Raw genomic sequence first — 27,952 nt, forward strand, 5'->3', positions numbered from 1 at the left:
CTGACAGAAGTGTGAAGGCCTTTTGTGTAGCAGGAATGAGTCCTCTTTGGGTCCCAGTTAACTTTAATTTCCAGTGTGTTAATTGTACAAATTCATTGAACCATTATTTGACTATTTTCATATTTTTGAGTATTTAAGTTTGGGTCTTTTAAAACTTTGGCATGTTCATTTATTCAAATGTAATTTTGAGCATGTAGTTGTTACTTGGGAATGAATTCAAGGCGATGATATTGTCACACAAAGGCAGGATTTCCTTTCTGTTTTGGTGGAAGGACACTGACCGGTTTCCACCCAAAACTGTCCACACATTTGTCTTTATACAACTGCATTGTGCACCTGTCAAGTTGTGTGTTCTATATATTTTATATGCTGTATTTATATACTATATCTATAGGAATGAGAAATGAGCTCCTTTCATCATTTTGCTGTATATAACAACTTTCAATTTCTCTCATGTATGTATTCATTTCTGTCTAAGTGAATTCAGATTTTGTTTGGAGTGATATTAAAATGTATGCTTAAATTTTAACTGCTTGGGAAACAGGGGCTGTGGACCTTTATGAGTTTTAGGCTAGCCTGCTCTACCTAGTGAGATCTAGACCAGCAAGAGCTATGGAGTGAGAACCTGTGGCTTCTTTGGATTTTTGTTTTCATTTTGTCAGATGGTATGTACTCACTCATAAGTGAATATTAGACATAGAGCAAAGGATAACCAGCCTAAAATCCACATCCCCAGAGAAGGTAGGAAACAAGAAGGACCCTAAGAGAGACATGCATGAACCCCCAGAGAAGGGACAAGATGCCCTCAGTGAATTGGGAGTACAGGGGGAGGGGGAGGGGGAGGGAGAAAGGAGAAAGAGGAGGAGAGAGAGGTGGGAAGAGAAAATGATGGATCAGGAAGGTCAGGTTGGGGGAAGAACAGAGAAGGAGAGCAAGAAAAGAGATACCTTAATAGAGGGAGCCATTATAGGTTTAAAGAGAAATCTGGTACAAGGGAAATCTCGAGAGATCCACAAGGATGACCTAACTAAGAATCTAAGCAATAGTGGAGAGGCTAACTTAAATGCCTCTCCTCTATATTGAGATTGGTGACTACCTTAAATGTCTTCATAGAGCCTTCACTCAGTAGCTGATGGAAGCAGAAGCAGAGATGCACAGATAAGCACTGAGCCAAACTCCTAGAATCCATTTGCAGAGAGGGAAGAGTGATGAACAAAGGGGACAAGACCATGCTGTGGAAACCTGCAGGAACAGCTAACCTGAGCAAGTGGGAGCTGAGGGACCCCAGTTTCACAGCAGGGAACCAGCATAGAACCCAACAAGGCCTGCTAAACATGGGTGTCAGTTGCGGGGGCCTGAGCATTCTATGGGACCTTTGGCATTGAACCGATTTATCTCTAGTGCACAAAAGGATTTTGGAAGACCATCCTTTATGGAGTGATACTCTCCCAGCCTAGATACAAGGCTTAAGGCCTTCCCCAAATGATGTGACAGACTTTGATTATCCCCCATGGAAGGTCTCACTTTCCCTGAACTGGGGATGGGGTTTTGGTGGGAGGAACGGGAAGATGGAAGGGAGATGGAACTGGGATTGGTATGTAAAATAAGATTGTTTTTATTTTAAATTAAAATTAATTTAACAAATACTACATATACAATGCATATATTATTTGTTATATTTATATAGAAAATATATCTATTTATGACAATTTATCTATGTGTATGATATAAGAAAGGAGGAAATAGTCTAGGGTATATAAGGTACTAACAGTAGAAAGGAGAACAAAGCAAAATTGGGTAGTGTGATGTGGAACAGGGTAAAGTACATTATATGCTACTATGAAAATATTCCCAAAGTCTCATTATTACAAGCAAGAATATGCACCAATTTTAAAAAATGACATGGCTGGGTGTGGTATCACACACCTTTAATCCCAACAGAGAAGAAAAGTCAAGAGAGAAATCTCAGTTTGAGGTCAGCCTGCCTTATAAAGCAAGTTCCAAGCCAGCCAGGCCTACACAGTGAGACCCTGTCTCTAAATAAGTAAATAAAACAAAAACATTGCGATGGAAAGAATGTCCTCAGGTAGAATATAGACTAATTATTAACCAGGAATATTAACTGATAGAATTTCAGTTTTAGAAGATTAAAAATGACTATGGAGACAGAAGTGTTAATGGTCTGAATCATGCCATTAAATATGGCAGTTTCGTAGGACAGAGTTGCCATGTAGTGAAGGGAACATTCTTTCAGTATCTGTCTTGGTCTGGTATTAGTTACACTGGATTTGTTTTAAATTCATTTAACCAAATTCATTTTACATGTGTATGAATGAAACCTCACAATTATATGTTAAATAGGAGCTGTTCTAATCAATCTGGTTCCATGTGAACCTTTTGAAGTTTTTTGTTGCTTTGTCTGAATATATCTGCTGGTGCAGTGGTAGATGGCAGAGTTAATATTAAGATTTTTATTTCTGGATGGTGGGACTTCGCGGTTCATATTGACTAAAAAGTAGTAGTATTAGGAGGTTTTTTGGTGGTGGTCTGTCAATGTATGTAGGTGGAAATGGATTACAAAAAAAAAATCCCTCTAGGAGAGAAGTAATGTAGAATACATCCATTTCTCCAAGGGAGATTTTTTTGTCTGATCATAGCATTGTGTAAAAGTTCCCGTAACTTTAATAAACCTATGTTGAAAAATAGTTTAAATGTAGGGAAAGGAATCTAGCCAAAGAAACACAACCTGAGCAGATCCAAAGAGACACACTTTGACCCAGCAACCAGAACCAAAGAAATGTACCCTGACTCTGAAACTAGTGCCAAAGAAACACACTTTGTCCCTAGAATCAGAGACAGTGAAAGAAATACACCCTGGCCCTAAAGCTAGAGCCAGAAGACCACAAAGACCAGAAAAAAACAAAACAAAAACAAAACAAAAAAACAAAACACACACACACACACACACACACACACACACACACACACACACACACACACACACACACACACTTTGGCCCTGAAACTAGAGCGCATTCTGGCCCTAAGCCCATGCAGAAAACTATCCAAACTCTGTAAACCCTGTGTCCCTAAGGAATTGTAGAAGAAGGAGAGAGAATAAAAATCCCTAAAGGAGCTTTTGGTGAAAACCTTCCTTTGAGAGGAGCAGCGGAGAGTGGCAGGGCAGCATACAAGAGCAGCAGAACAGCAAGGGCTGGGTGAAGCGAGCAACATTGTAAGGCTTCTATCAGGGGAAACATTCCCTTGACAGAGCGGAGTTGTTACACTCCCCTGGAATGGAGGCGAAACAACATCGCAGGAGAAGCCCTTTTGGGCCAGAGCAGAGCTGATACACTGGGGAAGCCCCCTTTGAAACAGGGCTGTAAGCTGCTGTGCTTACTGTGACCTGTGGTATTCCTTGGCCCCTGAGCTCCAGGATACCTTTCCAACAGAGCTGTGTAACACTGAGTGTTCTGTGCCTCCGGAGTTCCAGGACACCTCTCCCATCTGAGCTGCCCAAAAGGTTTAGAGTTAGTTCCAGAATACCTGCCCCATCCGAGCCATCCAAAAAGCTTACATTAAACACACAAACTTTTGGTGCCAATTCTAAAACCTGCCACTCTCTCGCGTGGTTGCAGTGTTTTCCACATGAGAACTTTCTCAGTTTTTCATTCAAAATTTCAAGACTAGGATTTTCCACATGACATTTCTGGCACTCACAGCACCAAACTGGTATCATCTCAAGCCGTGTCCCTTTTGTGCTAATGTAGTTTTGGCAGTTGACAGTTGGTATGAAGTAGAAAGTTCTAGGATGACTCATTGTGTTCTTGATAAAATAGCAAGTGGACTGATGTGGTGAGAGTGTGACAGGCTTAGCTGCATGTGTGCATTTTTTTTTTGCTCATTTTCCTGGTGTTTTTTCTTCTGTTTGTGACAGGCATTTGTGGGAATTGAAAGAGTCACTTCACTGTGACTCAAAGTGAAGCCTTTGACAAAGTCCATCAGGAGAAGATGTCAAGGCTGTATCCTGGTCTTTTCCCCTGGTTTGAAGACTGTTGATTCCCCTCCATCCCAGAGAGGGTTTCTCAGTGTAGCTCTGGCTGTCCTGGAACTCACTCTGTAGACAGGCTGACCTAGAACTCAGAGATCTGCCTGCGTCTGCCTCTCAGTGCTGGGAGTAAAAGCATGCACCACCACTACCCAGCTGTCTGGTTGAAAAGACTGTGAACATTTTAAGAACTCTTAATGTTAGCTATTGATACTTCAAAAATCTATCTGTCCTTGTTTTTTTGTTGTTGTTGTTTTGATTTGTTTTTTATTTTGTCATCTGGAAGCAAATTAGTCATCTGGGACCAGGAAATCTCAATTTTCCTGGTGAGAAAATGCCACCATCAGATTGACTGTAGGAGGGCCTTCTCTCATCTAGGTGGGGCCATCTTTGGGGAAGAAGGTCTGGGATGTATTAAAAAGGAATCTGATCAAGCCATGTGGAGAAAGCCACAGGGAGCAAGCCAGTAAGCATCTTCCTCCAAGGTCTCTACTTCAGTTCCTGCCTCTTACCTCTAAGCCCAATAAATCCTCCCTCCCCATGTTGTTTTTGGTCATTTTATCACAGCAATGCAATGGTTTTAGAATACTGTCCTTTTGAGCTGCCCCACATAAAACTCAGAACAAAATAATTGTTAAAAAAACTTGGAGGCCTGCTCTTTTCTGAAGGGAAATGGAGGGGTAGTGATCTGGGGCAGAGGTAAGGTAGGGGAGCTGCAGGGAGTAGCGGAGGGAGGAGAACCTGTGGTTGTCATGTACTGTGCGAGAGAATAATCTTTTTTCAATAAATAAAAAACTATAAAAAATGGTTCAACATCTGTTGAGCAAATTGGGAGCACGGGAAGACGGGGGAGGGAGCTAGGAGAATGAGACGGGGAGAAGAGGAGGGATGCTGAGGACATGAGGGAGCAGAAAGTATGAGTCAGGGGGAAAATACACGATAACAAGAATGGAGATATCATAATAGAGGGAGACATTTTTGTTTTGCAGAGAAATCAGGCATTAGGGAAATGTCTGGAGATCTACAAAGATGACACCAGCTAACTATCTTAGCAACGGAGGAGAGGCTACCTTAAATGCCCTCCCCTGCTTATGAGATTGATGACTGTCTTATATGCCTACATCCAGCAGCTGGTGGAAGTAGAAGCTAACACCCATAACTAATCACCGATCTGAACTGGAACCCAGATGCAGAGAAGGACCAGTGAAGAGCACAGAGGTCCAGACCAGGCTGGCGAAGCACACAGAAACAGCTGACCTGAACATCTGGGAATTCTTGCTCCCCAGTCTGATAGCTGGAATACCAGCATGGGACTGATCCAGACCCCAGGAACATGGGTTTCTGTGAGGAAACCTCAGAAATCTATGGGACCTCCTGTAGAAGCCCAGTATTTATCCCTAGCATAGGTGTGGACTTTGAGAGCCCATTCCATATAGAGGAATACTCCCTGGGCCAAGAAACACGGGGGTGGGCCTAGGCCCTATCCCAAAGGATACGAAAGACTCTAATGGCACCCTATGGAAGGCCTCACCATCCTTCCATATGTGACACATAAGGTTTTAGTTGGGGAAGGTAGGGGAGGACGGGTGGGAGAACTGGGATTGTCATGTAAAACAATCCTGTTTCTAATTCAAATAAAAAAAGTTGGAAAAAAAAACTTGATAGAGTCTAGAGTAGACATATCTGTTCCTGTTCTCCAAAACTGAATTGAAAGTTATTCATAATAAAACCTCAATTTATTGCCATTTTACACAACTACAATTGTGAATTTAATGGTATTGAAGGGGGAAGCAGAGAAAAGTATATGCTTGTCTGAGCTTTTACTCTATAGTTGAAGAAACTCACAAATTGTCAACACTTTTCTAGTCAGAACTCAAAACAGATGGGGCTGTAGCACCAGGTCAGCAGTAGAAAGCATCATGGCTCTTAAGCATATGGGTGTTTCCTGCACCCACACCAGGCCCTCACAGCTGCCTTTAACTCCAGTTCCAAGGCATCTAGTGCCCTTTGGGGACCTCCACAGGCAACATTACTCATGGGCACACAGATAATTTGAAAGAAAATTATAGAGTAGGGATTATATTTGGTTAAGAAGAAATTTGCACTGCAATAATTGTATCAGTTAAATTGAAGATGAATTATTAGTGTGGGGGAAAGTCAGTTATTTGTTAGGAAAGCTCAATTGAACAAGGAAAAAATTTAATTCTAGTTCTTGAAAAAACTAATAGAAGGACTGGAGAAATAGCTGAGATTAAGAGTATTCAAACAAGCTTGTTTCTAATTTAAATAAATTATTGCTCTTGCAGGTAACCTCATAGCAGCTCCTAATCACATGTAAGTACATTTTCCTGGCATCTTATGGCCCCTTGAGCCCCAAGGGATTCTGTATGCACATGGTATACATACACATACTGGTACTGTTGGGCCCAAAGTGGGGTCCAACTTCAGGACACACACCCCATAGAGTCACTGACAGGACACAAGTTTGATGCAAAAGCAAAAGGATTTTATTCCAAAGCATTGGGGTCTTTCTCTGAGAAGAGATCAACCCTGATTTTCCAAAGAAATCAGTTTTTATATCTTTTTGGTCATTAGGCAAGAGTATGACAACATATCAATTGGATATAACATATGAGTCATTTACTGATTGGTTGGGAACTGAACTTACAATTTTGCCCATGAGGGGTTTGGAATGTTATTTTAGTTTTTACATTTGCCAGGCCATGGGACAGCTGGTGGTTTTTCTAGGAACAGAGTGACATATATTTTCAAAACATGGGTGGGAATGACTCTTTGGAGCAGGGTAACCCATAACAAATTTTAGAAACCAGATAGTTGTTGAAGATAATATTCCTTGGAAACTAATAACACTTTCCAGCGACTGGTCATCATAACCACTTCATGTGTTTTTCCCAGGGCTGTGTGTGTGTGGCCAGGGTGATTTTTAAATACATTCTGGTGGGTATCAGGCTGGGTTTGAGTTGGGGTCTTTCAGTACACACATACCCATGAAGTAAATATTTTCTTAAAAGAAAACCATAATCTAATTATGCAGTGGTTCTCAACTTCCTTAATGCTGCAACTCTTTAGTACAGTGCACGTTTTGGTGACATAAAATAAATTTCATTACTACTTTATAACTATTTTTCATGCTGTTATGAATTGTAATGTATATATCTGATAAGTAGGATGTATGATATGCAATTCCCCTTTGGGATTGCTACCCACAAGTTGAAGCTATTCCTTTAGATTATTATAATTTACAATATTGAATAAAAGGACTAACTTCTTTGTTAGTCACTATCCATTTGCTGTACATAAAAGTTAATGTGTAAAATCTTCAGGTTTAGATGTTTATTATTCCTGTGTGTATATGTGGCTCTGTGATGCTTGCATGAAGGAATTGTCGAAGCCTGGGAGCACATCAGATACCATAGAGCTGGAGTTACAGGCAGTTTTGAGCCAAAAATGTAGGTTTGAATTCTGGCCTTCTGAAGATGGGGGAACACTTTTAACTACCTATTTATATTTGCACCTGGTCTTTGAAGTAACAAAGGGGGAGGCTTGGGTCTGATTCCTGAAACTTAGAAAAATAATTTTTTAGATCACATCTCCAAAAAGTATGGATTCCTGATTTTAACTTTGGGGATTCTAGATATTATCTTCATGGTTCCCACTTTCTGCACTGTGATGTTTTGTCTTTTAGGATCATGGCATGAATTACAGATCATGTGGATGTTAGCTGCACCGAGAATTACACCAAGTGTAGACATGCCATAAACATCACTCCCAACCAGAACTGTAAGAGGATCAGCGTTTCTTCAGTTTCAAACTCTAAAACAGCCATCAAAGAAGCATTCATGGTTTCAAACATGCTTAGACTTTATTAAATGTGTGTTATCTAAATATTGCAGAGTGGTGAGGAGAAGAATAAAGATGGATGGGAGCAGGACACTATGAAAGAACAACCCTGAAATGAGCTACCAGTACCAGGTGTGCACCATGGGACAGGGTATATAGGAGCAATGTGACCAAGAAAAAACCATTATTTCCAGATCAATTCTTGCTGTTCCACACCAGACAAACCCCCCTCTTCTTCCTTTCCTCATTGATCCAGGGATAATGCAAAATAATCAGATTTTTCTTTTCCACACCTTCCAGTAGCATCTGTGATTCCTTAGAAGATGCAGATTTGTCCAGTCTGGAGAGAAAAAAGTTCTATTTTTATTCCATTTACTAGTTGGTATGTGCTTGTACAGGTGCATGAAGAGTGTACATGTCAAGGTCAGAGAACAGTTCATAGGAGACCATCCTCCCTGTTCTACTATGAGTCCCAGGTTGTAACACTCAGCAGCAAGTGCCGTTAGCCACTGTGTCCTGTCACCATGCCATATTTTGTTGACAATCATTTGCCCCTCTTTACCCCTATGAATACCTCTTTGTCACTCTTCCCTGGGATTGAATTAGAGGAATGTACTGAGTATGAAGAGAAGGCCGATTCTCTCCTGCAAAGTAGGGCCCCTCTCATGTATACAGGTATGTAATACAGATATACGTGTAAATCACCTTTTAAGATGTTAAGATTAAAGTTAAAAACATTGAAATAATATGACTGTTTCCACCCATCCAATGTTTAAATGTCTATCCACAATAATTATTTGTTATTCTGCATTACACCTTAATATTGTGTTGACTTTTCTCAAATTTGTATAATTAATGTCACTATTGATCTACTAATCTATGTTAAGGTTGTCCCTTTGGCATCCTTAGATACCTTCTATGAGACACTTGAAGTTTATGCTACACTATAGCTCACCCATGAGTATATCTGATGCTCCTCTATTCTCACTGCCTGTTTCCCCGTGCCATTATCAGTAAGCTTACCTAGAAAACTTGAATTACAGAAGCTTATTATCTCTACATCTATATTTAAAACACTGTTTCTCTTTTAGGATTTTCATATGTATACCATGTATATTGATCATATCCTTTCCCCATTCCCCTGTGACCCCTCCCCATTCCTTTCCAAATTTCATGTCTTTTCTTCACCAGTAGCTCCTGAGTCTAACTAGTGATGCCCATATATGTTTGGATGTAGGTGCATGCTCTGGGGCATATGCAACCTACCAGAGTACACATGCCAAAAGAAAACCTTTTCTCCACCTTGAAGCCACCAAATGCCTCCCAGGTCTTCACCTAGGGGTGTGGGCCAGGCGCCCCTCCAGTGGGCCTGCTGGAATGTTGTGAAGGAATCATACATGCAGCCACTGCCACTTTCAGTTCATGAGTGGATCTTCTGTGTCAAGGCTAGAAGAGGCTGTTTTGGAGGAGTCTTCCCAACTCTTAGTCTTTCTACCTCCTCTTTCTCAGTGTTCCCTGAACTTTGGATATGAGTGACCAGTGTGCCCTGTGCCTCCATTTTAAAAATAAGGTCTTAAGCAGTAAACAATGAGCATTGTTATCTTTTCATAAAAAATATTCCCTTAGATTTTTGGATATTAGGTCACCCTTAAATTCACAAAAAGTACAGCTCGCTTCTTCAATTTTCTCCCTCTTTGTCTGCTTTTTTCCTCACTTATTTCATATACCACTCTGTGCCCCTCCACAGCCTTTCTAGTATCTCATCCTAGCCAGCATATTACTCTCTATAGCCCTGTATAGGACCCAAGTCAATAGGGCAGAGGCAGGAACCATTTTTCCCCCACAGGATGTTCCTCCAGACATCTTCACAGGCCCTCATCTAATCAACCTGCACATATGGAGTAAGTTCTCTAGCTGGGACTGAACATTTATGGGTAATGTGGGATGTAGTGTTTGTAAGTAGAATGGTAGCCCTTGCTAAGGTGAGTGTGTCTCCCAGAAGGCATGAAAATGCTCGATCAAGCTGTGCCCAGTGGTAGAATACTGGCATGATAGTTGTAGGAGTAGTCAAATGCTTTTTGATTGGTTCATGATATCTGCTCCCCAGGGGTGATTTAAGGTCTGCTACTATAAACACTGTCAAAATCCCATGGCTGAGGAGATTACAGGCCCCAGAGGGAAACCTACTATTGATCTCTTAAATGGGATTGTTGTCAAATTTCCTTCTAAATATTACATTTATACACAAAGATGTGTCCTTCTCACAACGTTGGTCAAAGAAGCTGATTTCCCCCCTCTGAGTAGTGGTTAATGCAGAGATTCACAACTGCTCAAAAGTGCTTAGATCAAGTGACTATGAATGCTGAGCCATAGATGTGTTATTCATCAGTCTTCCCTATCCATCAGTCTTCCCTATCCAAGGCTCAGGGATTATGAAAGAGGCAGATAGACCTTATTTGCTGAGGATGGCATGGGAAGAAGCACTACAAAATGCTGTCCTCTAGACATGATGTGACCATCTTATGCATCAACTCACAGTTGATGCTGACATTGCCAGCACAACACCTGCATTCAAAATTCCAATATGGACTGGGGAGGAACACTGAGATCCACGCCTATCAGAGGATCTGTTAGTATCTAAAGGCTGCTGAGTGAGAATGACTTTTAAGATTTGGCTGCTGGTAGGCTGTCCCATGCCCAGTGGATGACTCCATACCTGTAGTCACATGGTCAAAAGGACTTAGTGTCAGGAGGTTATTCATTAGTATTGGAGGGTCCCTGGGGTGTTGGAGTTTGTTAGTGGGATATGGAATATGATCAAAACATGCTGTATATATGTATGAAAATTTCAAAGAATACATAACATTATTAAAATTAACTTCTGGACGAGATTTGGCTCATTGGTGAGAGCACTGGATGCTCTTCTAGATGACTATGCTTCAACTCCCAGCACACACATGTGGGCTCACAACTATTATAACTCCTTCCCTAGGGGATCTGATGCCCTCTTCTGGCCTTTGCAGGCAACAGGCAGGCATATGGTGCACAGAATTATGTGCAGAGGAAAACAATCACACGTAAAACCCTTTTAAAGATGAATTTGGTATTGAAAAAGTTTACAAATCATTTAAGTGACTTGTACAAAGTATGCTATATGTGGTCTCATGCTTCTAAATATTTTACTTTTATTACCTTTAAACTTTCTTAATGTTATGATACCCATGTTTTGTATGTTTTTTGTGTGTGTATATATTATAGACTAGGATTCATATATTGGTGAGAATATATGTTTTTACATTCTTAGTTTAGGTGACCCTATTTTTGCTATACTTCTAAGTCCACTCATTTTCTACAAATATTGTGATTTCATTATTCTTTAGAACTGAATAATAAATTTTAAAAAAATCTAAGTTATTTAAAAGAAGATGTCTGATTATGTTGAAAGTAATTACCACAAAGGGTGGTACTCATGAGTGGATAGAAATCCACAGGTGATCTCAGTGTCCTAGAGGACAAAGGAGGTCCTTCACAACAGAACTCCCCAGCCCCCAGGGTCAGCGGGGCTGCACTTGAGCAAACCCACACAGAAGAGCTTGCTCTCATGTCACTCCCAAGCCTGGAAGACAGCTTTACTCACTCCAGCACCTTCAATGATATCACTCCTGACCCTGGAGACAGCAAGTACTCACCCCAGCACCTTCAAGTTACATGCTTTGTGATTCAAAGCCTCACACAGCAGCTCTAGCCCATCAGGGTCAAAGGTCATCCAGTCCAGGTTCAGGCTGGTCAGGGTTTTGCATTTGGTGAGAGCCAAGGCAAGGTCTGCACAAGAGCCAGTGGTGAACTCACACATGTCTAACCTGTGACATGGAAAATACCCAAAAAGCATTGTGACATTGGGTGACAGTTCCAAGCTTCCAGCACCAAATGTCCACAGTATGCAAAAACAAAATCCAGCTCTCATGGAACACTATATTTTATTATTTGAGAATACCATCCATGTATACCACATGTCTTGATTACATCTGAATACTTGCCACACTCCCAACTCCTCCCAGACCTCTCTATTCTTTACCCCAAGAACTTCATAGTCTTTTAAACCCACTAGGTAAGTGGTTCTTGACCTGTGGTTCATGAACTCTTTGTGGTCATATGACCCTTTCACAGCGGTCACATATCATACACCCTGCACATCATATAATGACATCGTGATTCACAACAGTAGCAAAATTATAGTTCTAAAGGAGCAACTAGAGTAATTTTATGGTGGGGGTCAGCACAACAAGGGGAACTGTATTTAAAGGGTTGAAGCTTTAGGAAGGTTGAGAAACACTGCACTCTGCTCAATTATCATTGACTTAGGGGCTTGGGTTTAGGACTGTCCACTAGAGCACAGGTAACCAGGCCTAATCTCTGAAGAAAACTGGCTCTCCTTCCCTCAGAAGCCATCACCTGCCAATAGCCCCTCAGCTAGGGTTGGGGCCCCTTGAATGCCTCTCCTTTTCCCTCTGGGATTTTGACTAGCTTCACTCATGCCAGGTCCTGTAAATTGGTGCAGATCCTGTGAGCCCTAAGGGACAACTCAATACTACTGCTTTCCCAAGGGGACATAACAAAATTACCTTCAAATCAGTGGTTCTCAGCTGTCCTAATGCTGTGACAGCTTAATACAGGTCCTTGTATTGTGGTGACACTCCACCACAAAATTATTTTCATTGATACTTCATAACAGTATTGTTGCTACTTTTATGAATCAATGTAAATATCTGTTTTCTGATGATCTTGGGTGACTCCTGTGAAAGGGTCCTTTGACCTCCTAATGGGTCATGACCCACAGAAAGAGAACCATTTTTCTAAATGCTTGGTATTATGTTAGTTCAGCCCTCAAACCTCAGAGAGGCACCCCTTTGAAATGGACTGCTTGATACAGAGATGCACAGCAAGTCAACATCCTGAGAGTGACTCAGCCTCAAATGGAACATATGTATCACCCCCTCCCCGAATACTCAGAAACATCACAGAAGAGGGGCCAACAAGACTAGAAGAACCAAATATTGTCATGGGAAAGATATGAGAGGGCCATTATGCTCAAACCCACAGCAACAATTGTCTGTTCAAGACCTGTGTATTAGTATTTCTTAAAACTTGAGACTAGGTTAGGTGGAGTTCTTTGTAATCCTATTGTCTTAGGGTTTCTATTGCTGTGAAAACACTATGGCACAGCAACTCTTATACAGAAAAACAGTAATTATGGCAGCTCTCTTTCAGTTCAGAGGTTCAGTCTGTTATCATGGTGGGACATGGTGGCATGCTGGAGAAGCAGCTGAGAATTCTTTCATCTTGACCCACAGTCAACAGGAATAGTCTGACACACTGTGTTTGGCTTGAGCAAACATGAGACCTCAAAACCCATCTCCAAAATGACATTTCATCCAAAACATCACACCTCCTAATAGTGCCACTCCCTTTGGGGGCCATTTTCTTCCAAACCGCCACACCTATTAACCCTCTAGCTTTTCCTCATTGAATTGGGAACCCATCCCACCATTCACAGTGAGTAAAGCCTCACCCAAGACACTGTAATTTACATTCAGGATTCCTCAGAGCTTCACATAGCTGTTGGACGCCCGTGTCTTGTATGCTATTGTTGCCCAGTTTCAGGGTTTTTAGATTTTTATTTCTCAAAAGGACAGCAGAGATCCCCTCACAGCAGGCTGTAGTGAGATAGCAACCAGACAACCTGGGAAACACACATGCAAGCAGACTGATTTATTATGAGGCCCATTCTTTTTGTTTTGAATTCTTCTTAATTATTTTTAGAACTTCATATGAGCCCTGCATCTGCATCCCTCTGACTCACCTACAATTCTCCCAGTTCCCCCAAATTAATAATCTTTATTGTTGTTACTATATATATATATATTCATATATGCACACATGTACTTGATTATATAACCTACTAAGTCCAGTAGCTTTGCTTATATGTATGGTGTGTCCAGTGATTGCTTAACCCTATAGAGCTTGTCCTTGAGAGTGACACATTCTCCCTCTCAGCCATTACTTAACTATCTTTTATATAGACGGTCACATGCTAATCTGACTTCAGCCTCATTACATAGCTGAGGATGACCTTCAACTTCTGACCCTCCCCCTCTATCTACCAGCTCTAAGATCATAATTTTGTAACTATCACACTTTTTTTTTTTACAGACATGCTGTAGAATCAAACCCAGGGATCTGTGTGCTTAGTAGGCATTCTACCAACTGAGCTACATCCCTAGGCCATGATATTCCATCTTAACATCTTGGCACATATCCATTTATTTGTATGAAACAGAAATGCCCAAGCCCTTCTAAAATACTGACGATGCTTCTCCATCCTGGGCACTCGCCTCCATCCTGGCTCCCGGCAATTCTTCTGCCTTTTAATTTCCCTGGTGAAATTATAGAAGCCCTGAAAATAAGTGAGGCTACTTTGTCCCTAATTTCATATATCTGTGCAGATGTCTTCACGTGGTGAACTTCTGCCAGTATTTAACATAATAAATCCCCAAAACCTCCCTAAGCCTCAAGCTCATGGTTCCCCATAGAACTTGCAAAAATGGCTAAGAGAGAGGTTGAGGGACAGAATGAAGATACTGGGTATAAGATGGGTGAAGATAGAGAATGTGAAGATGATCAATGCATAGATGTTAAATATAGACATCAGGCAGATATGTTAGATGTATAGGGAACATATAATTAGTATGATGTTTAGAATGATAATAGATAGGTGATAGGCAGATTATTATAAGAAGAGATGTATGATGTGTAAATAAGACAATAAATTTATAAATAGCAATAAGGGAAAGCTGCTGAATTCATTGATGACAGATAATAGGTGGGTAGATATATGATTGGCAGAGAGATTTGTAAATGTATAAGCAAATGCATAGATTTATGATTGGTGGAGGTATATGCAGATAAGATTTCTACAGGTCTAAAATGTGAGTGTATTAATGGTTCTGAAGCAGGTGACTCCCATAGCCTTTCTCTGGGGCTTCTTTCATCAGAGCAGTAATCCCACTCCTGGGGACTCAGCTTCATGAGCCAATCACCAAGAGCTCCCTGTCTTAAGACACCCTTCATGGCTGGTAAGCTTCACCACAGAGTGTGAGGAGACACTGACATTCACACAAGTCTACCCTCCCACTTCCTTCTGAAGACCAACAACAGAATCTGCATTCCCAGCAAGGGATGAGAACACATCCCTACCATAACTCCTGCAGGCAGCATGTTGGGTCTTTCAAAGCTTCACACAGAATATTTACTCCAGTATCTTCCAGGAAATTGGAGCCCAGGTCAAGGAGAGAGAGGGATCTGTTGCACAAAAGAGCTTCATAGAGATGGCCACAGGCAATGAAGGTGAGACAGCAATATGACAACCTGCAAAGATGATTCCACATCAGCAGCTCACTTATTGTCATAGGGTTACATGCCTCTGCAAAGCCTGGCATTTTCTCATACTGAATTTTCACTTTCATGAACACATATTGAAATGGGTTGCTCCACACATAAAGGCCCTTGCCACCAAGTCTGGGAACCTGAGTTCAATCTCACATGATGGAAAGGAATAACCCACCCCATGAGTTGTCTTCTATCCTTCAAATGTGTGTGAGTACACACACGTGCGCACGCGCACGCGCACACGCACACGCACGCACACACACACACACACACACACACACACACACACACACACACACACACACACACACAGAGGCAATCATTTTGAAAAAGTTTTTTGAAATCCTGAAATTATAGTTCACCATAGAGGTTTCCCAATCTGGTTGTTTTGAAAAAAAAAAAAAAAAAGAGAGACAATCAACTAATTCCTTCACCTACATCAGAAATTCACCATGTTGCAGATGCCTGTCTTAGTGGGATATCTTTTTGTCTCTCTCTCTCTCTCTCTCTCTCTCTCTCTCTCTCTCTCTCTCTCTCTCTCTCTCTCTCTCTGTGTGTGTGTGTGTGTGTGTGTGTGTGTGTATGTATATATGCTGGTGCACATGCAAGTTGAGGTCAGAGGACAAGTTCTTGTGACACATGCTGAACATGACATGCTTCCTATGAGAAAGAGTCTCTCAGTGGACTGGAACTCATTTATTAGACATGACTGTTGCCCAAAGAGGTCTAGGGTTCCTTTTGTCTCCATGTCTTTGGTGTGTAATTGCAACTGTCTTTTTCACATGGTTCTGGGAATCAGTTATGTCATCATGCTAGCCTGGCAAGTGTTTTACCCACTATTGGGCTATTACTCCAGCCCCATTTGAAATCGTTTTCCTAATCCTTTAATTGTATTGGTGAAGGCTAGTATTGCAATGACTAGATAAAATTTGAAATAACTCATGCTTATGTGGCTCTTTTAAATTTACTTCAATGTACTCTATACTAGCAATTAAATAACCAAATAATGTTTCATATAATTTCATTTAGTCCTTGTCATATAATGTCATTATTCCTATTCTTAGGAAACATTCTTAACATTTTCTATAGTGCATTTTTTCTCCTTTTACAAATTTCTTTTCAGGACTGGAGAAATGGTGCAACATTTAAGATTATTGCTGGTTTTTCAGAGAACATGGGGTTCAGGGCAAAGCACCCACAAAATATGTATAAGGTACTCAAATCTCCTGTAACTGCAGTTCCAGAGAACTACTGGCTTCTTCTGGCTTCTGCATGCTCATGCACTCACATGGTACACAGAAAATTACACAACTGCTCTCATGTACCCAGCCCAGGTCAAAACAGAAAAGGCACTGAAATACTACATAGAACTATCCCTAAGCCATGTGCACAAATTTTATATACCATGCAAATAAATTTCATGTTTGGACTTAGGGAGCATCAACAAGACTCATGATATGAAAGTATTCAAAAATATAAATGGAATATGAAACATTTCTGGTCTAGTCATAAGCAGTTCATGTAAGAGGTACTTAATTGCATTTTTCTTCTGTAAACAGATATCTCCATGAGGGTCAAATTTCAAAGCTCCTACATTTTATATGCATCTTCATGTCTGTAAGCTGCACATATACATACTAGTACACGAGTACATGATCATAGAAGACACAATTTTGTGTCTGTATATTCTTTCTCTTCATTGAACCCAGGTATCTTTGAGCACATTCCCTGAGTTAGCTTGTATGACTTCCCTGAGACAATAGCCTGGCAGAATGCTTCCATGAGGAATCAACCTCAGCCTCAGGGCAGGAGACAGCACACAATGATGTAGGTAAGATGTAGGAAGGCCTGTCTCAGAAGGGAATATTTTTTCTTATTTATATTCTTCTTTGGCCTTGTGGCCAGGCTCTTTCGAAGGGCATCATCTTTCCCCATAATAATCATATCCATTAAGATAAAATTATATGTAAGGAATTTCAGAGCTACCCTTGAAATTTTCTGAAGTTCATCTCATGGAATCTGTTTACATTTGATCCACTTACTGATATGGTACTGAGGCAGGGACTAGTGACATATCTCATAGCCTCCTTCATTCCTCACTGGGCTTTGGACCAGCTTTATGATAGTTGCACCCACATGCAGAGTTCTGCAATGTCTCCAGAGCATGCTCCCCAAGAACAACTCACATCAGTGTTTTCAGCACACAGCTTGGATGCTTCAGAATTTGGCACAGTAGCATCACTCCTTCATTCTTCAAGGGATTTTCAACCAATGATAGATGTTTCACCTTGCATTTGGTTAGGGAAGTAGCAATTACACCACAAGCCTCACTGGAGATGTCACAGTTCCCCAACCTACATGTGAGGTACATGTCACAGGTTAGGAACAACATGTTTAGGTAATCTGTGTAAGACTGCCTATTGTTCAAACAAACACCCCAGATTCTAATGCTGTACATATCCATCCACATCTACATCATAGGCTTATTTAATTCATAAGTATATTTATGTGACTATCATGGTGAATGACAAGCCACTTGTTGTCAGATATGGGTGACTTGTCCTCTCAAGGATCCATTTAGAAATATTTGGTGATGATGTTGTTGGTTGCAAAAAGTAATAGAGATAGTGGTTGTGGGAATGCAGTGGTTAGAAGCCATGGCCTTTAATGTATAATTAGAATTCGATCACTAAAACATGGTCTGCAACACTGTATATCTGATTACCAATATCAGTGAAACACAAGCCATGCACACACCAGAAGCACGTGGACATTTTTAAGAAAAAATAACTATCACAATGAAGCTCATTTCTACCACAGCATGTACAATGCAAAGCAAAACTTTCAAATTAAGCCTAAAAAGCGATTTTTAAAATGATTTTAGAGAAGCCCTTGACTGTAGACAGTGCCCTGACTTACAGCAGCTCCTCCACTCTGCATGTTGGGCATTTCAGCACAGAGCACATATTCTCAACCACATCACTGGAGAGATTAGTGCCATAGAGATTCAGGGATTTCAGGTGAGGTAGTCGAAGAAGTGTGGGAAATAATGCACCATTTCCAAAGTTAGTCATGAAGGAACAGCTGTAGAATAAGGCCAAATAGCACATTATACCAGGCTGTGTGGGTACATGCCAAAGAAAATTGTACACATGCTCCTCCAAACTTTGCCTCACACCATGGTTGTTTGGGCATTCTGGCTGCCCCACAAGATCTGGCTGATTATCTCCGTGTGCCAGAAAAACACACAGGCTCAAGCTTCTCCTATCTCTCCCTTCTATTTCCCCTGCCTCTGTGGAACATGCAGAACATCCTAGGAAGACTCACATGTACCCTCACTTTAAACATTGCCTGTCATGGCTAATCAAGGTTTCCACCTCAACATTATCTAGGTAAGGGAACCTGAATTGAAGAATTGCCTCCATCAGATTGGCATGTGTGAGTGTCATTTTCTTGATAGGTAATTGGCATCAAAATGACAGTGTGAGTAGCATTGTTCTTGGGCAGGTAGGTCTGGTATGAATAAGACAGACTGCTGAGAAGGACAGGGGGAGACAAGCCAGGGAACAGCATTCCTCCATGGTCCCTGCTTCAGTTCCTAACTTCAGGTACCTGCCCTGACTTCACTTGGTGATGGCTTATGTCTAGGAGTGGTAAAATAGAATAAACTCTTTAATTTCTTGGGCTGCTTTTGGTCATGGTGCCTGTCCCAGCAGGACAAAACAAACCAGAGTTATCTTATGTATAATACAGATTCTTATAAGTATATTAATGTTCTCTGCTTTGTATCCCAGGGGAGGTGCCCATTTCTCTTTAAGGACTGATGTTTTGTTGTTGTTTGAGACAGGATTTTTCTGTGCAACCCTGGGTTTCCTAAAACTGACTCTGTAGACCAAGTGGGTCTCCAACTTAGAGATCTGTGCTTCTGCCTCCCAAGTTCTGGGATTAAAGTCATGTGCCACCAGTTCCCAGCTTAGTAAATACTACTGCTGTTTAAAGCATCCCTATCCAGAATTGTCTTAAAAGTTCAAGAAAATTAAATGTGATTTCTTTATGCTTTATGTATTTATTCATTTTCAAGGTTGGGTTACTGTAGCCAAACTTACACCTTGTCATGTTTACTCATAAGGAACAGATGTCAGCATGATGGCTAAGAATCATTGGGCAGGACATATGGCTCAGTGGTTAAGAGCACATACTGCACTTGCAGAGCATTGGAGTTCTGTTCCTAGCACCCATGTTTGGCAGCTCACTGCTTATTTTGACTCTGACTCCATAAGACCCAATTTAGATGCACACATACATATACACAATCAAATGAGACTTTAAAATTGAACTTTTCATTAACATTCATTGCATTCTCTAGAGATTAGTCAATTCCTTTTTGCTGTGTACATGAACATGAATACGCACACACGTGTGCACACATACACACACATACACACGATGTATGGATATTTACAAACAACCTATAAGTATGTATTATGTGTGTCACATAGAATACATCAAATATGTGCTAATATTGTATTCGTTAGTTTGGATTTAGTTGTGTATTGCTATGAATTAGTCTCCAAGTAGAGAAGGAATTTCCCCTATCTATTTAAAGGATGGGTGACTATCAAACTTACGACATTCTTTGGAGCTTAAATGCATTCAGAGGCATCATAAGAGGTGGAGACATGGAAGAACAAAGATCCTGAATCGCAGTTTCACTGAAATTACAGCTGTCCAGATCTAACACCTGCAAGTTCTGGAAAATTCTGCATAACTCACTCCATTCTTTCTTTATTTTCCTGCAATGAGATAACACATTTTTCTCTGGTAGCTCAATGCAATGCAAGACATTCCTAAGAAGGGAAGATCACTCCCAACCCCCTGTGGGAGTACACATGGCACATAGACATACACTCAGGCAAGACATGACTACAAATTAAGTAAAAATAAATAAATCTTTGAAAAAGAAAAGTAGCATACAAGAGACAGAGGCAGCAGAGAGAGCAAGCACTGTGGGCTACAAAATGTCATCATCTGGGCATGGAATCACCATTGCAGTCTTAATTGCACAAGAGCTATGGATGCCTCCACTACTTGCAAAATACCTGGTCTGTTACCACTGCATAACTGCTGAAGACATCCACACTTACTCTTTTCTCAAATGCCACCTTTTTCAGTGAGAAAACATAACTTTTATGTGAATTCAGGGAGATACTTGCAACTCCTTGGTGAATAGTGGCCTACATCCATTAGTATCATAAAAGTAGCAACATCCTTAAAATATCAAGTATGAGCTAGCAGCCTACAGCCAATGCAAGGCAAACCAACCAGAGCAATGTAGTAAGAATACAGCCTTAACCAAGACATGAGTTCCTAGAATACTCTCCAGTGTAGTCAACAGAGCACTAATCATGGCTGTGGATGAAGGAAAGAGCCAGACAATCAAGCAAAGCTGCACATATTTCTACCTCACACTGGCCTTGCAACATCTTTGTTCTTTGTATAAATGGAGGAACTCAAGGCATGGCTGTTTAGGGTCACATAGATATAAATGGCAATGGGAACATTCAACCAAAATCCTTCCCGACTATGCCATCTAAAACACTCACGCATAGACCTATAAGAACTTAGGAAACACTATGCTGGAGAGAGCTATTGGTGGGTAGGAGTTTTCTGTACAAGCATGAGGAACTGAGTTCAGATGGACAGACTGACATAATAGGCTGGGCATGGATGCAGGAAGCTGTTACTCCAGCATGAGAAAGGGGAAACAGGTAGATCCTCATATCTTACTGGGCCATTAGCCTGGTCAAGATGGTGAGCTTCAAGTTTGGTGAGAGATTGTTTCAAGGGGTTAAGATGAAAGAAAATAGAGAAGGACCCCACATCTTCCTCTGACTTCTTCATGAATTCATAAAAATACAATGTGCACACAAACACACCTATAAAATAGTGCCCTGGACACAAGGGCAAAACTGAAGACAAGGTTCAGAGATGTACTCACGTCTTCTCTTGTGTAAATTCTTCTAAGTCACCCTCTTCTGGGTTATAGATTTCTGAAAAAATTCTGTGTTGTATATGCAGATGAAGTTTCTTTAATTTTTGAGATTTCAGCAGATAGATTTTAGCCAGTGACAATTCATCAGTACTACTAATATCAATAGTCATTTCTTCAAATAGATCCAAGACTTGTGTTTCAAATGGTTCTTCCTGGCTATCAAGAAGGCCATCAAATAACCGCTGGGGACTCAGTTTCCCACTACAATCCCCTTGACTCAAACTTCTAAAGCATTTGAGGATTTCCTGTCTCACCTCCTTTGATGGTATAAAACCAAAGTGTGGTTTTAGCATGGCAGCAACTATTTCAGTGGCGATTCCAAACACAAATATCCCAGTCATAGACCATTGGGTTTCACCACAAGCATAAATTTCTTTTAGAAGTTGGGGTAGGCTTCCAATGATGGGGTGAGGTTTGTCTTTGTCTTCTCTGAGGAAATAGAATAGAGCAGCAAAATACCACTGTAGTGCAGGATTGTAAAACACGAAGCAGTCTCCACGAGTATTGAGAAAATTCACTTGCAGCCACACCGTCTGCTCAGATTCACATATCCTATTCCTCCTGAGATCCTCAGAGTTAAACACAAATACCCGTTTCCACATTCCCTCCACAGCCAAGGTACAAAGGGTCTTTAATCGGGCTCTGTTCTCTTTAGATGAACAGTTGGCATACACTGATCTGAATGAGCTCAACATAAACATTGTGTACAGAATTGTATCTGTTCCTAAAGGTAAGATTATTCGATCTCCCCTGTCACACTGCTGTTTTAAAGTACTACAGACCATCCAGCAAGCATAAGGATTGCTGCATAGAGAGAACAATGGTTTACTGGTTTGTATATACTTAAAGACTTCTAAGCCTTTATCAATATTGAAGAAAAGCATACAATATAACTGCATAGCTGAGTTAAATCCTCCAATAATTATGTTCTTTGGGTACTGCAGCAAAGGATAGATTTTTGGCTCACTTTGGGGTCCCAATTCAAGAAGCAGAGAGGATTCTGGGAGCATTACTTTCTGTAGCAAACTGCCCAAGACAATTTGTGTTGGCAAATGCTTCCTCCAATCACTGCACAAGTTGGTCCGGAGTTCCAAGTCGAAATTTAGGTAATCAAATCCCTCCAGGATAAACAAGATTCTCTTGGGATTGGATAAGATATCATCCAGTGCCTCTGAGGATTCTGACAACTTACTTAAGAGGAGCTGAGCTAAGCTTAACTCTGTGATGTTATTAAGTGAAATGAGAGAGAAAAAGAAAACATACTGAAATCTGTTCTGCCATAAGTTTCCTGATGCCCAATCCAACATTGCTTTTCTTAAGAAAGTGCTTTTGCCTTCTCCGATGTTACCCAAGACGACTGCAGTAACTGGCTTTAACTGATGATCAAATGTTTCTTGCAATGCACTGTACTGCTTTTTTATAATTACTTGGTATTCTTCATTTTGAAAATGAATGTAGTTCTCCTGGGTCCATATGTATTTAAATATAGTCTTCATCGTCTCTTTGTATGGACGTTGTTTATCTGAGTTTGATGAAATCAGAACATAAGGCAGTTAGGAATAGGATGCCCTTGAGAATGAATCACAGATTTTCTTAAATACATGTCTAGAGTGATCTATACATCTGGACGACCAGTGAGGGCATGGGTCTCATGGAAAGGAGAAAAGGAGAAGAGCCATCTACCCCTTCCCCTGTAACAAGTTTCCATTTCCCAACAACTGATAGAGAATTTTTCTTCCCATTACACCTCAAACAATGTTTAGGCCTAACCCTAACCCTAACTCAACTGACAAACTGGTTCTTTCTATACCCACATCTCTAGATACAGACTTCTACTGTATGCAAATCTTTCCATGCTTGTGAACAAGTGTTAGAAATGTTAACTTACTCAAATCACTGTCATAAAGGGTATATATGAATATTTTAAGACCAATAGAATCGAAGGAGGACTACAGTAAACCAAAGTTTTACTTTAAACCAAAGTAAAATTGAGGTTCCATCTAGAGTCAATAGTCTCCATATGTAGGGCCTCTTTACCTACAAAAAGCTACAATGCAAATTAACTCAAATTTCACTTTCCTTGAAACTTTTCCTCCCATTAAATTCTTTAATTCAGGGATTAAAATGAATCACTAAATGGTCACCCTCATCTTGGTACACACCTATAGCATAAACCCCAGAGCCTCAGTTGTCAATTTACCCCATCCAGGGTGATAATGTATTTGACATATTGCCTGTAAAACTATTATGAGCAAAATGGAAACTCACCTCTGAGTGACAGCTACTGTAAGGCATGAATTCTGGGTAATGCATTACAAATTTGCAAAGGGCAGACTATCTCCCCGGAACCAAATCTATGACTACTTCATTTGTACTAATTTCATGAGTGAGGGCTCAGAATAGTGTTACACAAGTGTAAAACTTTCATACCTTCCATAAGTCATTTACAATTTATAAGTTCCTTTGGATTTACATATTTGTAATTCCATGTTTAGTCAAAGCAAGATTTGATTCAGGCAACAAGAGAGTGAAACAAACTTTGGGCTTATGATTAGAAATCTATGGAAAACAATCCAGATCAGGCTGTCAGATTGTCCTATGTTCAATCTTAAGCATCTCATAGTTTTAGATATGTTATTTAATAAATCTGGATCAATGTTCTAAGCCAAATAATATTAACAAAATTCTTTCTCTAGTCATTCATGGAGGTATTTAGCAGGCAGTTAGGATATAATCAGTACCATACTTTAATATTTTCCCATGAATTTCTGACACCAGCTTTCTGAGAAAAGCCTGCTCTATTCTGAGATTTACTGGGACTTGCATCAGTGACTAGTACATTACAAATGTTCAATAAATTAGAAGCACTTGCTGTTCTTCCAGAGGAGCTGGGTTCAGTGTCTACCACCTACATAGCCACTTACAATTTGTTTAGTTCATCTCCAGGGATTCCTGCCCTCTACTGGCCACCACAGGTACACACATACATACACACACACACACACACACACACACACACACACACACACACACGAAAATCTTTTCAAAAATGAAAAATGGTATCTGTGTGGACTTTTAAATGCTAGTAAATTGTTTTATTAAAAAATAAATGCAACATTCACATATTATAAAGTGTTGAAGTTGTCAACCTGGCTCAATAGATGGGGACACATAACCAGTTCCAACAGGTTTTCATATGATCTTCACATGTTCTCAGTTGTAAATCCAGAGAAATAAGGAAACACTTCAACATGGGTAGGAGTAATAGCTAAGAGTTTAAGAATGAATATCGCTTTTGCAGAGGACCTGAATTCAGTTCCCAGCATCCACATCTAGTGGTTCACAAATGCCTACGACTCCACCACTTATGAATCTATGTCTCTCACCTCAAGGAACCTGCACTCTTGAACATATTCTCATATTGTCAAACACATATAAACCTAATAAAAATAAACCTACAAATAATAAATGTAAAACTGTATGTTGAGGGTTTATATGATGACAAATATCAGGATTGTATGAAGTTTCACCGCTCCTTTATTTGAAACTATAAGGTCTAGATTATTTCTATTATACAAATCTTGTACCTAATTTTTTAAATTTCTTTTTGTGCCCTATGTCTGTGGCTCCTGCTCTATGTTTGTCTCACCAACAAGACAATATATAACATGTGTATTGTTTGATTTCATCACTAGTAGGGGGAATCCTGTCATCTGGTGAGGAATAAAACCACAAATAATTTCTCTCAACCACCAAGACAAACTCCAAGTAAAAACTTAAACAACCCCAAACTTAGTCATTAGGCCTGGGAAACCTTTTTATCAGAAGAAAAGGAGAAAATGTTGCACAGGTCCACAGAGGACAGACACTTCATTCATTCATCCTAAGGGATCTGCTATCTGTCACATGCTATTGCAGGCTCTGGGGTGTGTGTGGCCATGCAACCTGCTTATAAATGAGAGCAACTTGCCATGTGTACCATTCAACCCCTTAAAATGACCAAGGTGTAATTACTTAATCAAATGCATGGTTAATAAAAGGACATCATTACATCTCTATGTGTAGGCAGGCAACCAGAACTCTCACTGTGTAGAAATGATCTAGCTCCATGGTCCAGTAAGAGACCACCAGCCTGCAATCACTCCTATGGTAGTGGCCTAAAAAAGACAAAAGTTTAGGGTGATGTGAGCTAGAAATTGTCTTGCTTTAATATAGTTTCTTTTCTCTTCTTCTTTTAGGGTCAGGGTATTGTGTAGACCAGAATGACCACCAACCTCAAAATAGCCAAGAAGGCTGACCTTATCCTCCCAAACTCTACCTTTTGCCCCTACCTGTGTGGAACACTAGGGGGGACTATACTGCATCAGTGTGGGGGTTTGGATTAGAAATGTGCCCCATTGACTGGTATATGTAAAGATTTGTTCCCCAGTTAATGGTCTTGTTTGGAAGGTTTAAGAGGTGTGGCCTTGCTGGAGAAGCATTTTGCTTAGGGCAGGCACTGAGATTTTATAGCCTCACCCTGCTTCAGTTCCCTCTCAGATTCATGCTTATAGCTAGCTTCTGGCCCCTATAACTATGTCTGTGTGTTTCCTTACCTCTCTCCATGATGAGGCTCATCACTTTGGAAACGTAAGCCAAAATAATGTTCTTTTACAGGAGCTGTTTTGTTTGTGGTATTTAATCACAGCAACCAAAATGTAACTGATAAAATAACCATGACCTTTCATTCTCCATGTCTTGTATGCATGTGTCTACCTGGTCTTTGCCAAATTACTGGATCTTTATCCTCATGAGGAGACAGATGTAGTGACATTAGTCAGCTTCAGCAAGATGACCAGATAACAAGTCACATGACTAAGGAGCAGCTAAATGATGCATAGTTCCAGATGTGTCATCATTTTGGCTGACACTACTGACACAGCATCTGGTACATCATAGTTCTGTCAAATGATCATGAACAACAAATTGTAACACTATGCTAATTAATATGCATCTGAAATGTGGGATGATGTGTTGGTAAATTATTCCCCCTGGATGTATTATGACATGCTCCCCCACCTAGAGATCATCCAAGCTTAATAATTTGAGGTCTTCCTCTACTGCTTCAAGAAATTCATAGGAAATAAAGGTGAGGTCTCTTGGAAAGGAGATGAAGGCCTAGTCTTACCACTAAATGTCTGGCCAAAAGGATAAGTACTAAATTAGAACTCCATTTCAGCTCAGTGTGGCACAGTGCACCTGAAACTCCAGAACTTGGGAAGCTGAGGCAGGAAATCATGAGTTTAAGACTAGTCTGGTCTATAGAGTGACTTTGAATCCAGCTTTGGCTACACAGTGATACATTTTCAAAGATAGAAAGAACAAACAAAACAGGGACAGAAATGGAGGGAGAGAGAATGAAGAGACAGGGGAGGAATTCTGTGATGAAATTAATTTTTGATATTCTTAGTTTTAAAAACACAAGGGAAAGAATCATTTTCTTCATGAACCAAAGAAAGCAATGTTAATGCTAGGATCTGCTTTACTTATTTCAATGGATCCTACCTTTTCTTTTATTGGTAATGGGCATGTGCATTAGGATACCCTCACAAGCCCAGTTAAAGGATCATGTATGTAACAACCATTGGTTTCTTCAGTACAGCCTTCAACACTTAGGACAGGAGTGACATGACCTCCACATTCTGGTTCTTAGCTTGGTGGGACTCCTAGAAGTGGAAGGGGGTGTCTTTGACTCTTTCACCTGTTTTTTTGGACCCATTTCCTACTACAGAAATGCCTAGCCCAGCCTTGATGAATGTTTGTACCTAGTCTTGTAGCTTGGCGTGACATGTTCAGTTGATGTTCCTGAATGGTATGCTCTTTCCTGAAGGAAAATGCAGGATCAGTGCATCTGGGGAGCAGGGAAGTGGGAAAGAGTGGGAGGAACGGATGGAGGAGAAACTGGTCAGGATATAGGAAATGAGAGAATACGTTTTTAAAAATCAGCTCCTATGTGGCTAACCTTCTCCCTTGTGTCCCCCCTTTCTCCATGCTCACTTACCTCTTTTCAGCTCCTGAGTCATAATCCAGAGGTCTTCCCTATTGATGTCTAGAAACAGTCTCAACGATATGCCCCAGACCCTTTCTGGATAATGTGTGTTTAACAGCATTTCCATGTCTTTTCTTGAAGTCCTCTTAATTGTAGTCCAGGGGATTGGCTTGAGTTTATGTTTCTCTGGCGCATTCCTGAGCAGCTCTTTAAATTTCAGGAACTCTGCATCACTGAGCTTTTGTAGGCAAAGAGTCAATCTATAACCTGTTGTTTCCTCCATCTAAGATGATGAGCAGGGACTTCAGTGGTTGATAAATCTTGAAAACCAAGAAATAAGTGACACCTGGACAAGAATAACATGAGAAGTCTCAACTTAAAAAAGCTCAAAATTATTGATGCCATGCATCCCTGCCTTCAGATATGGGTGGCTCATCCTTCCCACTGTATCTATGATGCATGTGAAGCAATGTTAAAATTGAACTATGTTAATTCCACAGTTAGAGAATAACACTTC

At 40.5% G+C, this 27,952-nt stretch overlaps 1 protein-coding gene across 2 annotated transcripts; it reads right to left on the bottom strand.

The window, feature by feature from the left end:
* Window positions 1-8,104: 8,104 nt before the first annotated feature.
* Nlrp9 (NLR family pyrin domain containing 9) lies at window positions 8,105-27,718 on the bottom strand. 2 transcript variants are annotated; one of them, XM_027404759.2, is made up of 9 exons: window positions 27,448-27,718; window positions 21,354-22,929; window positions 19,984-20,148; window positions 18,275-18,439; window positions 17,542-17,709; window positions 15,164-15,334; window positions 13,479-13,649; window positions 11,599-11,769; window positions 8,105-8,249 (listed from the first exon to the last, which is right to left on the bottom strand). In XM_027404759.2, exons 1-9 carry the CDS (start codon window positions 27,716-27,718, stop codon window positions 8,105-8,107), a joined length of 3,003 nt encoding a protein of 1,000 aa, XP_027260560.1. The 2 variants fall into 2 exon arrangements, with proteins under 2 accessions (XP_027260560.1, XP_035297288.1); XM_035441397.1 differs by lacking the exon at window positions 19,984-20,148.
* Between the last annotated feature and the right edge of the window lie 234 nt (window positions 27,719-27,952).

Source organism: Cricetulus griseus, chromosome 3 (genome assembly GCF_003668045.3).
Source record: "Cricetulus griseus strain 17A/GY chromosome 3, alternate assembly CriGri-PICRH-1.0, whole genome shotgun sequence".
NCBI lineage: Eukaryota > Metazoa > Chordata > Mammalia > Rodentia > Cricetidae > Cricetulus > Cricetulus griseus.